Genomic DNA, 13,798 nt, shown 5'->3' with positions numbered 1-13,798 from the left:
CATAGAATACATAGAATAAACCAGGTTGGAAGAGACCTTCAAGATCATTGCGTCCAACCCATCAACCAATCCAACACCACCCAGACATCTAACCCATGGCACCAAGCACCCCATCAAGTCTTCTGAAAACCTCCAATGATGGTGACTCCACCACCTCCCCAGGCAGTCCATTCCAATGGGCAATCACTCTTTCTGTATAGAACTTTTTCCTAACATCTAGCCTGAACCTCCCCTGGTGCAGCCTGAGACTGTGTCCTCTTGTTCTGGTACTGGCTGCCTGGGAGAAGAGACCAATATCTGTCTGTCTACAACCTCCCTTCAGGTAGTTGTAGAGAGTAATAAGGTCACCCCCGAGCCTCCTCTTCTCCAGGCTACAGCAAGCACACAGAAAAGTTATTATACTTCAGTATAGTACTAAATTGCAGGCTTTTGCAATTTGGTCCATTTAGATTTTTCTGATTATTTTAGCTTGCCATTATTGGAAAGAGAAGTTGAGTGTCCCCAAGTCTTTGGATATTAAAAACAGAAAATTACATTCTTCAGCAGAAAAGTAAGATTTTGATAAATCTGTGCATTATATTTTGGTTAAGTATATTTCATCACTTTAAATCATGCAACACCTCTGACTTAATCCCATTCCAGATTAGGATTTTAACATAAAATCCAAATGGTCAATTTATTAGACTAAGGAACAATGTGGGGGGGGGAAGCTTAATCTACATAATAGCTTGCCACTGAACTCTACTCAATACTACACTGACTTACACATTTGCCTTCTTAGAGACACAGGCCTAACAGTTCATTCAAAAAAAATCTAAAACACATACAAATTTAAAATAGAACAGATCTGAAACTATGCTTACTCATCTTTGTGTGACAGGTTCAAACATTCATAACGCTTCAGGTAACCTCCAAAGAACATGGACACTAAACTGCTAAACAAAATACAAGTTACCACTGCAAACCTGACAGTAATACTAAAGAAAGATTAATAATATCATGACATTATCAAATTCTCTATTTCCTAAAAATGTAAGTGCAAATCAGAAGTTGCAGTTCAAATGTGTAGAAAGCTTGAAATGAGTAAAATCATTCAGGTGTATAACATTATTAATATTCTGTGTTAGAATATTAGCATCTAAATATTAACATCTAAATATAGAACGGAATCTTAACTAGGGGAAATGATTTTTCGAGATAAGGAGAGAGAAACCCAGTGGGGTTATTATCTCTGAAGGAGCAGAGAATCCTCCAACAAATGTTGTGTCAGTGCCAAATGGTGCTTTAGGCACTGTACTTGATTGACAAAATGGATCAGTTTTTGCAAAGCAATCACCTGTACAATCACAAAATTTATTCACACTCAGAAGTTACACAGCCTTCCATTGACATCTCAGAGCATGTTATGAAGAAAACATCCTCTCTTTCTAGTAGCAATAGGCACAGAGGACTTGCCCCAAATCTCCCATGTCCACATCAATGCATTCCTTTTTTAAGATGAATCCCTGTTTCCCAAGTTCAATACTCAGAGTCCATAGAACACTTGTCACCTATCATTTTAAGGTAATTCGACATTTATTACAGTAGGATTATATATACATGTGAGAAATCCAGTTTGCAGAGATTACAAATCGAGCTGCCAATAAACAGTTCCTATGTCTCCATACTATGGTGTAAGTTGATGGTGTCATAAAGGCACTTGTCTCTCACAGATAGTATTGTCTTCCCAAGGCAGTCAAAAATAGATCTAAAAATATTTAACATCCCAAATAGTTTTTACTCTTTGAAGTGGTGCAAATCATCATCTAAAGAACAGGAATCATTAATTCAACATGAAAGAGCTAAGTGCAAAGTATCCATAATTGTATTTTTATAATGAATTGACTTTAATGTCATGCTTTCCAAACAAAAAAAACAAAAAGCCAACCCAACAAACATGCCATAGCAGAAATGTGATTGGCACTAGCAGCCACAAATAAAAAGGTAGGTGCACACAATAGTACCAGCAAGATTATTTACGAAGTCACTGTAACAACAAAGTGGTGAGTTGTGAGACATTTGCCACAAGTCTTTTCCAAGACATGCTTGAAGCCACCAGAAATATCTAGCACTCACTTGCATCGTTAGAGACATCTTTACAGCCGGCTACCTAATTTTACAAAAATAATTCCAAAATGCTCATCCACTTCAAAGTGAATTCTGTTCACCAAATGTGAAGACAAGTCAATTCAGGCCTAACAAGAGTTTAAAAAGACACACAAGCAGCCACTAAATAAAGTTCAGTGCAGTTTTTACAGGTTTATGGATGGCAGTGTGAAATCCTCAAAATCCCAATTATCTGGTTACTACCTACACACAGGTTTTCCTCCCCAACTCTCACTATCTTAAAGCGGTAATTTCAGAGTTTCCACCAACAAAAGACCTGTTTTTGCAAAAAGGGCTCAGTTATTATGAAAAACAGACATAACTGGCTCTGCCTACATAAATGCTGATTTGCAGCTGTCACTATGGCCCCATTTGCTCACAAATCTGAACACTCCTCAGAAAGTGTGAGGGATGGAATAAAACAAGTACAACCCAAAAGCCAACAGGTTTTTTGCCCTTAATGCTTTGTCATAACAGCACATTAAAGAGTATATCCAGACTGCTGTGAAGTTGCCGGATGGAGCCTCATGCCTGAATACTAATTTTCATGTCCAAACTTCTTTAAATAGACTTGCCAGCACTGTACCATAAGGAAGCTTCTGCATCTTTGAAAAACCTGCATTCACTGAACAAGTGTATTAAAACAGAAAGGAAAAAAAAAAAAAGAAGCCATTTGATCAAGTATTTAACTACTCTTTCAGAGAATCACATTTCTTTGCTTATAGCAATGACCAGAATTGCTGATGGTGTACTGACAGTTGCCATGGCAAGTGGATGACTGCGTGGGATAGCAGACATATACCCAAGTCAACTGCTTATGCAATCTCCATGATTTAAGCAAGCACAGAACACTCCACTTTTACTGTGTGCTAATGATCTGGATAAAGTGCCAAAGGAAGAAATGTTATTCTGTGTTAGGCCATGGCTGTTTCAGTATTCCCATTCATCTGTTTTCATGTCCAGGTAGTAAAGAATATTCTGTGCGAGTTTTACTGCTTGCTTCCTGGCAGCCTTACACCTCTCATCACCTTGTGGATCAACAGCATCAAGTGCTAGAAGCTGTTTTGTAAGAAGTTCTTCCAGTCTCATGTAGTTTTTATCCATTCTGTTTCCATCAAATGAAATGACCTCCTGCTGAATTTGGGACAAGTTTCCAAGAACATTCCAAACTGCTTTATGAGACTGATGTTCAGCAGCAGTTTGCTCAGCATACATTTGCCTTTTTTCGAGTGCTTCCTTCAAATCAATATACGTTATAAGAGTTTGAATTTCTATTACTGCTCTTCTTCTGGCTTCTCTAATACAGGGGTTTTTTCCAGGACTCACCTCATCTAAGCGGGAAATTAATCCTTGCAGCTCTGCTTTGGATCCCAAATACAAATCAGAAGCATTCTCTGTTTTTAGAAGTAAAGAGTTGACTTCCTTCATTTTCTTGCGGATCTCCTCTATTTTCAGAATGGACTGATTTTGTGCCAAATCATAAGCATGAGTAGAATTTCCTTCTTCTTCCAAGTCTAGGTACTTCTGCAATTTATTGATCTCTTCCACCACTTCCTTTCTGTAATTTCTTATTTCTGTGCGGCCACAGACATCTAAAGCATCCAGATCAGCAATGAGGCCGGTAAGCACACAGGATAGGTGCCTGCAGGTATCATTACTACTCACTCCCATTAGAAGCGCAATAAGAGTCCCTCTTGCTTTGTTCACATCACACATTACAGAGTTAATTTTGGAGACAGAAGGATGCACATCATTAGAGAGTGGCAGGGATAGCTGCTGCTTCACACAGCTTTCTATAATCTCCTGAACAGCACATACTTTTGTCAGAGTGCGGTATCTCGCTTTACGCAAAGAAACTTTCCCTCCAGTTTTCACCTGGGTAAGCCTCAATATAATGTCTTGGATACCTTCTTCAAATTCATCACTTATACTGTTACCTCCTTTGTAAAAAGGTGTAATCTCACGCTCCACAAGTGACTGTGCCTCCTTGAATATAGCCTCTATTTCCAGCCTGCGTGGATGATTTGCATTTTGTTCCAGTTCCTTAAGCAGCCTCTCGGTTTCCTGAGCAGCCCGCTTTCTGGCTTGCTGAATATCCCCCTTTCCTTCAGTGTCTACAGAATCTATTTCAAAAAGTTGTTTTGTGAGACTCCTTTCTAATTTCTTGTAATCTTGATCAGTAGACAGACCACTGAAGACAGCCACTTGCTGTTCAATCTCTTTGACTTCTTTCTGTATTTCATGCAACCGTTTTATGGATGGGTGTTGGTTACCCATATCCATTCTCTTCTTTCTCCCAGTTTCAGAGGAACTACAAGGAAAGTGTTAACAAGACTTGCAATTAATTAAGTGCTATGCAAGCACGTCACAATTTTCAAGGTATCCTGAAGCACTTCAGACTGCAGCTATTTTAAGTATCACTAGCAATAGGAATAAATCCACTGGCTAGTATTTCATAGCTATTCCTCTACTGTTTCACACCTTTCTACCGCTCAGTCTGCAGAGGTGTTGCTTTAGTTATCCCACGACCAGCTCAGCGTTTGCTTACAACCTTCAGCCCTCCCTTCCCCACCTGCTCTGCAGCTGAAGGCATCGCAGAACAAACCGCACACCCACGGCCCAGCGGAAAAACAGCGGCAGAACCCGGCCGCCCTTGGAGTGCTACAGCCCCAGGGCTGGGCTGCTTCCCCGACACAGGCCCCGAAGCCGACGCTTCCTCTTCATCACTCGCCTCCCGCGGCGGCTCCCCCCGGCGACTTCAAGGCAGCAACGCCCTGTCCTCCCTGCCACGGACACGGGGCGCCAACGAAGCTCGGAGGTCACACCCTGGGGCAGCCCGGTAGCACCCAACGAGAGACCCACCCCCAGCAGCTTCCTTCGGCCCTCACCCGTAATGCTTCTATCCAGCCCGCCCTGCTGCGACTGCCTTACCTGCCGGCCACCGCGGCTGAGGGATCCGCTGGCCGGCCCGGCGCAGCGTTGCGCCACGGGCCGAGCAGCCGCGAACCCGGGAAGCCCCGCCCCGCGGCCGGTCAGTGGCGGAGGGAGGCGCGGCCCAGGGACGCGGCCCCTTTCTCAGCACCGCCCACGATCGCGCCGTGGCGCTGCGCTGCGAAGGGCCCCGCCTTCGTGACGCGCTCATAAAGCGCTAGGCGTTGCCAGGGGCCGGCCATGGCGGCGACGCGGGTGCTGCGGGGGGGCTGCTACTGCCATCGCCGCCTCCTCTCCTCAGCTAGCAGCGGCCGCCCCACGGTTGAGCGCGGGGAGCGGCAGGAGAGCCCGGTAATCCAGACGGGAAAGGGAGGCAGGCAGCTCCTGCGTCCCGGAGCTGGCCTGCCGCGGGGAGACCTTGGGGCCTTCAAGGTCCTGTGGAAGCGTGGGCGGGGGGAGGCTGCCCCGGCTGCTCCCGCGGTCACTGTCAGCGTTGCTGTGCGGCTGTGTCCCGATAAAAGCTTGCCTTTCCCGCGGCTTCTCCTTGTTTGTGCATTTTCTGGTGTCCTCGGTGTTCATAAAGACCCCGTGGGCCTTCCCGCGCTCTGCGGGTGGGCGCCGAGTGACAGGGAAAGCAAAACGCCTTTGCAAACGGAGTGCTTTTTGCGTCTTCCTGACGCGAAAACGCTACACGCTTGTGTGTTTGTAAGGCTGCACGAAGAAAGGAGGGCGTAGGAGGGGTTACGCGCTTGCGAGGCCTTGCTGCCTTGTATTTTAATAGTGTGGAATATCTGTCGTACAGGAATGGTGGGGGAAAGTTACTTAAAAAAAAAGTTAATTTTCCTTGGAAAAGATTCTTACGGTGTTTTCTCTCTAATAACATTTCTCAGTACAAGTAAATTTTAAAGGTATCCCATGGTTTTCTGTCGGGGTATTTGAACGTGCATAATTTATGAACTTGCTGTGCTCAGGTGGCTTAAGGTCATGTGGAGTTTTGGAATTTATTTCAAATGGGGATGTACTTCATAAAGTGCTAGTGTTGGTAATGAGTTCTGCCTGTGTTTTCAAGGGCCTGGGGTTCAGTCCGCCTGCACACTCCCGCAGTGACTGGATCGGCCCCCCCGACAAGCACTCCAACCTGCGGCCGGTCATCTTCTACGTGCCCCCCGAGGAGTCGGCCCTGGAGCGCCGGCTGCGGGAGGCGCGACAGGAGGCCCAGGCCTGCGACCAGCACTTCTGGGCACGGCACAACCGTGCCTTCAGCCAGGTGAGCCCTCTGGCACACCCGGGGCTACTCGGCTCCTGCCTGCCCGCCAGTAATCTGCAGGAGTTTGGTGTCTGAGGTAGGGTCAGTGCTGCCCACCATTACTGTCTGGCAGTCAATACTGTTTCTTTTGATATGCACGGTGTCTTCCTGCAAACTATTTTTTTTTTTTTTAATTAAATCATTCCTTTCTTTAGGATTATGTACAAATCTAAAGAGCCTGTGTGTTTATTATTGGCTATTATTGGCATATAATGATACTTGTCTTTTTCCACTCTTACATTGAAAATAAGTTGCTGTAGCCACCTTAGTCAGATGCTGTAGTCACAGTTGAAAATGATTCTGCATTTCCTCTTGATCTGTCATAAGAGAAATAAGGTACAATCACCAAGTGGAAATGAGGGACATGCCTTGTTTCATTGGCAGTGTGCCCCAAAATGACCAAAAGTGAGGAATTTTCAGTTGTGGTATCTCTCTTTTCTGATAGCAGCATTGTTTAGCAGACACTTAATTTTGCTGGAAAACCAGTAACTACTTAGCAGTTCACCATAATTTGTGATGATCTTTGATTATTGTATCTTCCCCAGATTTGCAAAGATATCAGTGAAATGATGAATTTTGTTTTTTAGTTCCATAGAACAGATTTTTAAGTTTCAAAGACTTACATATAAATAATTATTCTGTTTCCATCTAAGTAATATCAGGGGTTTTAAGGCTGTATATGTTTTTCAGTTACACAGTGCCGCATGTCTTCATAGTTTCCCTTACAGACTGAAGGTTTGGAACCTATCAAACAATACTCAGTTCTAACTTTACTCCATAAATAAGTTTTATATGTTTCAATAGAACAGAATTAACCAGGTTGGAAAAGACCTTTGAGATCGAGTCCAACCTATCGTACAACACTATCTAATCAACTAAACCATGGCACCAAGCACCCCATCAAGTCTCTTCCTAAACACCTCCAGTGATGGTGACTCTACCACCTTCCTGGACAGCCTATTCCAATGGCCAATCATTCTTTCTGTGAAGAACTTCTTCCTAACATCCAGCCTAAACCTCCCCTGGCACAGCTTGAGATTGTGTCCTCTTGTTCTAGTGGTGGTTGCCTGGGAGAAGAGACCAACCCTCGCCCCCGGGCTACAGCCTCCCTTCAGGTAGTTGTAGACAGCAATAAGGTCTGCCCTGAGCCTCCTCTTCTCTAGGCTAAGCAACCCCAGCTCCCTTAGCCTCTCCTCATAGGGCTTGTGTTCTAAACCCCTCACCAGCTTTGTTGCCCTTTTCTGGACACAGTACTCAAGGTGTGGCCTAACCAATGCTGCGAACAGGGGTTGAATGTCCTTCCTGCTCCTGCTGGCCACACTATTTCTGATACAGGCCAGGATGCCATTGGTCTTCTTGGCCGCCTGGGCACACTGATGGCTCATGTTCAGCTTACTATGGACCAGTACCCCCAGGTCACTTTCTGCCTGGCCACTCTCCTGCCACTCTGAACCCAGCCTGTAGCACTGCATGGGGTTGTTGTGGCCAATGTGTAGAACCTGGCACTTAGATGCATTAAATCTCATGCCATTAGACTCTGCCCATCTGTCCAGCCTGTCAAGGTCCTTCTGCAGAGCTCTCCTACCCTCTAACAGATGAAGACCTGCCCCCTTCCAGCTTGGTGTGATCTGCAAACTTACTGATGATGGACTCAAACCCCTTGTCCAGGTCATTGATAAAGCTATTGAAGAGCGTGGGGCCCAGCACTGATCCCTGGGGGAAAATGCTTGCATGAATTAAGTGATGCATACAGATAGCATGATCTAAGCGACAAAGCTACCTGTTGTAATGTGCTAGATTTGGGAAAATGTTGTATTGACATTTACAAGTACAGTGAGCGTTGTTGGTTTTTTCACACTGTTATTAAAAACAATGGCTAACTTCAATAACTGAGTACATCAAATTCTATTGTGGAAAAACATTTTAGGAAAAAGAAGAATTTATTTTCTCAAGACTGAAAGCCAAGGGTCTGGAAATGAGAGATGAAACAGGTTAGTGAGATACTTGTTTATAGCTTGATGCTTTCTGAGCTCTGTTTGACTTTGAATTTTGTTAGTTTACACTCTCTTCTGTCACAGTAAATCTTGGTCATCAGTGTTTTTGGGATCATGATAGAGGAGGAGCTCTTCAGAGATGTGCTTGTGAGGGGCAGTTCATCTGTTGCACTCTTCTTCCTCTAATGCCTTCCCTGCAGCTGATAGGAAAGTACTGAAATTCTAACCAAGTAATGTAATGATCCTGTAGCCTAAGGAGGAAGGGGCTGTTTCCTTTCACACCTAATTCAGTGAATTGCCTCAAGTGCGTGTTATGATTGGGTAGAGATAAATTCACACTCTTTGGCTTCAGGTCCATAGTGTATACAATACATAAAATATTTTACCTTGAGGGAGAATAAGACACCACCTGGGGAGACAGCAACTGCTATCTGCCTATCTTTGCCTGAGCACAGTTGTTGTAAAATAGCTGCCTCTCTAATTCATTATGTGAAACCGAAGACAAGATGCTTTCGTAACATCAGTGAATTGGTCATTGTACTATGAGGTTGAACAGTTTGCTCATAGAATAATGAGCTGTTCAGTTTAGAAAAGCATCTGCTCTGATCTTCTGTATATTACAGACCATTATTTTTTTCCCTGTTTGTATCTTGGTGATCAGTGTGCAATTGAGGAATTATTTTAATTAAGTTCTGTGTTGCTTAGAAATGTCATTTTGGTGTGGGTTTTTTGGGGGTTGTTTTTCATACCCTAGAAATAAAAGCAAAAATAATAAACATGTACATCCTGTAGAAATAAAACTATGTTGGCTGCTTGTGTTTATGAAGGCTATTTTATAATACAGCTGCATGTGTATATAAATAGAAGAACAATAACAATAAACATGAACAGTTGGAACAAAACCTGCTCTTCCAAGTGAATCAGTTCTGCTGATACCAGTATGAAGAAATTAACTTTAGGTGTTAAGTCAGTAGCCTTCAAATAATCCTAGAGTAAATTCCTCTGGTTGTATGCTAATCTATTGTAATATATTAGATTTGTAAATAATGACAAATAGAATTGATCAATAATTTGCATTTCTGTGATCAGTATCAGAAGCTTTAAAATGCATTTTGGAACAGCAACAAGTTGACTATCACAATTCCCTCTTCCCCCTCATATCCATGTGCCCTGAGACATAGCAATTTGACCCTTATTTTAGAAACTTTCTAAGTGCCAGAAATTTTGTATAGGAATTACCTGTTAGGGTTGAGAATATTTGCTGGTCTTGGGTTTCTACATCTGTGCTGTAGCTGTAGGTTTTCCTTTTGAGCTCTGTGAAGAGAACCTGTCTCCTCTTGCTCATATTCAGTGTCATCTCCTGTACTTGCTTCTTCAGAAAATAATTGCCTACTATATTAATAAATCTGAAAATCTTGGAACATATTTTCCCTTTATATGTTACTTGAAATTTATCAACAGTGACAGAAAAAAATGTCCTTTTGAAAATGTCAGTCATGGATAGCGTTCTTTATTTATTGACTTGCTTTAGGGGGCAAATATGTTACTAAATGACCTTACTTGTGTTATTTTCGACCTCAGCCCCTGAGAGATTAATTTGACTCAAAACATAGATACTCCTAGCTTTTTGCACTTTTTTCACAGGGGTCTAGTAGTTCCCTAAATAGTCTAAGAATTGATAAACAGGTAAATAAAGGCTTAAAAGTTATGCCAACTTCCAGATGACCTGTATTTTTCATTTGGTCTGCTCCATGCATAACTTTTTAAAAGCTGGAAGATAAAAGCATACAAACTTGTGCAGGAGTCAGACCTAACTCTCTGCATCTGAGCCCAGTGTTTTAATCCAAAGTATTATCTTGACATTGTTATGCCAAAACTTATTTTCAGGTCAAAAAGCAACACTGAATGCAGAAGAAATGGCTGACTTCTACAAGGACTTTCTAAGTAAAAACTTCAGAAAGCATATGCAGTATAACAGGTATGTAGAAGGTATTCTGTCAAGTATTATGTATTACAGTGTAAATCAAAGGCATAAAATCAAATTTAAAATTTGCCCCCCATAGTTGGTATAGCAACACCTAAAACTGTTTAGAAAATGATATTTTAATGCCCATTGGATATGACACCACAACTTCAGTTTCTTCTCTGTATTGGATTGAAAGATTGTTGACCTCTGAGTTTTCCGGTGTTACTGGGATCCTAATGTTGTAATGCTAGTGAGAATTCTACCATTACCAGACCTGATCTATTACAAATGGTGGTTTAGGTTTAGTATGTGCATATACCATAATGGACTATACTGTAAGAACAATTTTACTCTAACAGATTTTTAAAACAGATACTCACATCTTGTCTTGCCCATGGCAGGAGGTGGTGTGGGAGGAAACCTCACCATAAATCTAAGCAATAGCATAAAAAGATGGACAAGTTAAAAAAAAAAAATCTTTTTAATAAGAGGATTGTTTTTCAAGCAGCTTTTAACTGATGAGGCAGCAATTAGTTTATCTTAGAACTGGTCATCAGACGCCATTATTATAGTGACCTCAGGATAGTGTTACATATTCACGGTAAGAGTTAAGGCTTTGGGTCTAAACATGATCTTCCTTCTTGTTCTCCTGTGAAATCAGGCTGCATCAGCTGTTTCATTGTAGTTTCAAAGTGCATAACTGTGAAAGCAGTGGAGCTTTTTACATGCACTCTGATTTTTAGGGGTCAGATCTATAAAAATCTGTTTGCATTCAGCTGTAAGTTCTTTTGCAGTGTGGCCAGTTGGCCTGAAAACTTTGGCCATTGAAGTGTTGCAGCTTCTAAAACTGAGTTAAAAGAAAAGCAATGACTGCTCATAGATGCTATGAATATTTACTTCAGGATACTTAAACTGGAAATACAGTCTGGTTTAGGGGAAAAAATATCCGAAAGATATAGGAAATGAGACATGAAAGGGGAAGAGAAACAGTTGCCATGTTAGCATGACATTTTGATTTAACATGACACTTGAGGGAGTGGCTCAGTGCTGCTTGTCAGTGTGATTTTGGTTACTGTCCCTATTGAGAGGTTAGTATTTCAGGTTTATGTTAAATCTGTACATAGAAGGTTTCTCACAGATCTCAAGAGAAGACCTAAATCCCAGTGTTTAATGTTCCCTGATAATTCTACAGGAAGTACATTCTCTTGTTTCTTGTGCAGCAGTTTGAAAAACTGGACTGGGATCCTTGTTAGAAACTAGAAAGTATATTTATTTTGTAACAAGGGCAAGAATTTGAAGCAAATTATCAGGGGTTAAAAAGAGCTGATACTGACTATCTTATCTATATCTTGAATTGGTTCCAGAAGCCATGCATACTTCATAAAAGCTATCTGAAGATATAAAGACATACTTTGGCAATATTAAAGACACTCTCTAATTCAGTACCTTTTAAAGATGTATTTCCTGTAAAGGTACTGCATTAGAAACTTAATGTTTCTTATGTTGGGTTATACAAATCATCCTTGAAGTGTGATAGTTACTACTTTTATTTTTTTCCCCACCCTTACATGTGCCCAGCTGTGGTCTTTCCAACACATCTTCATATATGCACAAACAAATCTTATGCCTAGCACAGCACTGGCAGGAAATTGGTCTGGATAGCTTGATGATCAGATTTACTTCTGAAACATGAGATGTTTACAATTATATTATCTTGCCTGATTTAAAATACAATTGGTCATAAAGCTACCCATCCCTTAACTTTTTTACAGTTAAGCTTTCAATGTTTGTAGCCCCATAGTCTGAATGGAATGTGTTCATGGATGCATATATTTGCATAAACCTTTAAATATGTTACCTGACTCTCATTAGGCAGAAAGTGTTGCCACAAAACAGAAAAGGCAGGTCATGATTGAATTGTCATTTGTCAATGCCAAAGGATATCTTAATATAATTGTATCCCTTTTTCCTTTTTTTTTCCTTTGTCATGTGTGCTGATGATTTTCCTGGCTTTGGAACCCTAGAGATTGGTATAAACGAAACTTTACTATCACATTCCTCATGGGACAAGTAGCACTAGTGAGAGCTCTGAGGTGGCTTCGTTGGAAAAAGAGAAATGTTGGAAGTTAATCACAGCTCCATGAAGAATGCAACATTAACTAGGTCTGCTATAAAATTATTGTTTATAGAGGTGTTCAGAACTTGTATAACTAATGTAATAATTACTTGGATCCGTTTGTTAAATTATGTAAATAAAAGTTGCCATTGGTCTTAATTTATACCCTCTATGTAGATTTCCTTTACCTTTTATTCCAAGAATATCTAAAGTACTTTCCAATCGAAACACAACCAAGAAAACTTTAAAAGCTGTTCCTTGTTTATGTTAAATTGAATGTATCAGAAGGGTCATTTTTTAACCACAAAGCCATAGTTCCTAAATACCATGTGACTCAGTGTGCTGTACCTGAACTTGGGTCAGAGAAAGATGTTCCCACCAACCCTATTAATACTCACAGACAAAAATGTCTCATTTTGCAGCAGTTTTCGGTCTGTGGCAGTAGTTATCCGTAAGTAGTACAGCGTGGCTGAAGGAACAAGTCTGGTGAGTATATATAAAATCAACTCAAAAATCCTCTTTTCACTGTGATTGTTTATTTTCAATAAAGATTTAAGGCATGTTTTCCTATACATTGCTAGTGCAATAGGATCTTTGTAAATAATTTTAATTAAAAGAAATCTGCTGCCCTGGGAGAAGAGTTCCTCTAACCTATGATTAGTAAACGCTGAGCAGTAAAGCAGAAGCATTGCCAGTCTCATCAGAAAATGAAACACGTGGCTGTATGGAGAAGAGAAACATTAGTACTAATACACACTGCTTTCTGTGGGTTCATTTCTTGCACCAAATGTGCCATTCTCAACAGTATCTCTGAGGCACTCCAAACAACTTGCCTAGAGTGAGATCTTTTTGTACACTTTTTTTTTTTGCTGTCAGGTATGCATCATCAGTTGGAAGGAGGCTGGTTTCAGTGAAGTTTCAAAATGTCATACATCCGTAATTTAAAAGAATTTTCATTCCTCAGAATGCTCTCCCTGTCCATTTATACAGTTCATTTTTTTTGTTGCCAATTTTTAATATTTTTTAAAATAATGGTTGGGGTTTTCTGCTACAGTATGTAGTAAGAGGTTTCAGTCAGAAAGAATATGTCTTGTCAGCTGAAGCGTGTTTTCCTAAAGCTATGCTGCAGGGAGGATTCTGCTTTTGGAAATGTCAGCTCAGTAGCTATTGACCTGTTTTTCATATCTAAATGTGGCATCATTTATTCACAGGCTTTTGCAGCTGGAGCAAAAAGCTTTGTCAGTATCAACTGTAATAATTCCTTTGCAAGATGAACTACTAATGGTACAGTACTGGACCACACTTTGACATGCTATCATTGGGCCTAAAACAGTCACTGA

At 41.2% G+C, this 13,798-nt stretch overlaps 2 protein-coding genes across 2 annotated transcripts; one reads left to right on the top strand and one right to left on the bottom strand.

The window, feature by feature from the left end:
- Positions 1 to 704: 704 nt before the first annotated feature.
- Positions 705 to 5,189, bottom strand: BAG5 (BAG cochaperone 5). The gene is made up of 2 exons (XM_054161790.1): positions 5,077 to 5,189; positions 705 to 4,456 (listed from the first exon to the last, which is right to left on the bottom strand). Exon 2 carries the CDS (start codon positions 4,426 to 4,428, stop codon positions 3,076 to 3,078), a length of 1,353 nt encoding a protein of 450 aa, XP_054017765.1. The 5' UTR covers positions 4,429 to 4,456; positions 5,077 to 5,189; the 3' UTR covers positions 705 to 3,075.
- Positions 5,190 to 5,302: 113 nt separating this feature from the next.
- Positions 5,303 to 12,839, top strand: LOC104304584 (cytochrome c oxidase assembly factor 8). Its single transcript, XM_054161789.1, has 5 exons — positions 5,303 to 5,427; positions 6,146 to 6,343; positions 8,310 to 8,373; positions 10,264 to 10,354; positions 12,367 to 12,839. Exons 1-5 carry the CDS (start codon positions 5,317 to 5,319, stop codon positions 12,470 to 12,472), a joined length of 570 nt encoding a protein of 189 aa, XP_054017764.1. The 5' UTR covers positions 5,303 to 5,316; the 3' UTR covers positions 12,473 to 12,839.
- The last annotated feature ends 959 nt before the right edge of the window (positions 12,840 to 13,798 follow it).

The sequence above is a fragment of the Dryobates pubescens genome, chromosome 5, assembly GCF_014839835.1.
Source record: "Dryobates pubescens isolate bDryPub1 chromosome 5, bDryPub1.pri, whole genome shotgun sequence".
NCBI lineage: Eukaryota > Metazoa > Chordata > Aves > Piciformes > Picidae > Dryobates > Dryobates pubescens.
Note: the sequence above shows the minus strand (reverse complement) of the source record. Positions and strands in the feature narration are given on the sequence as shown.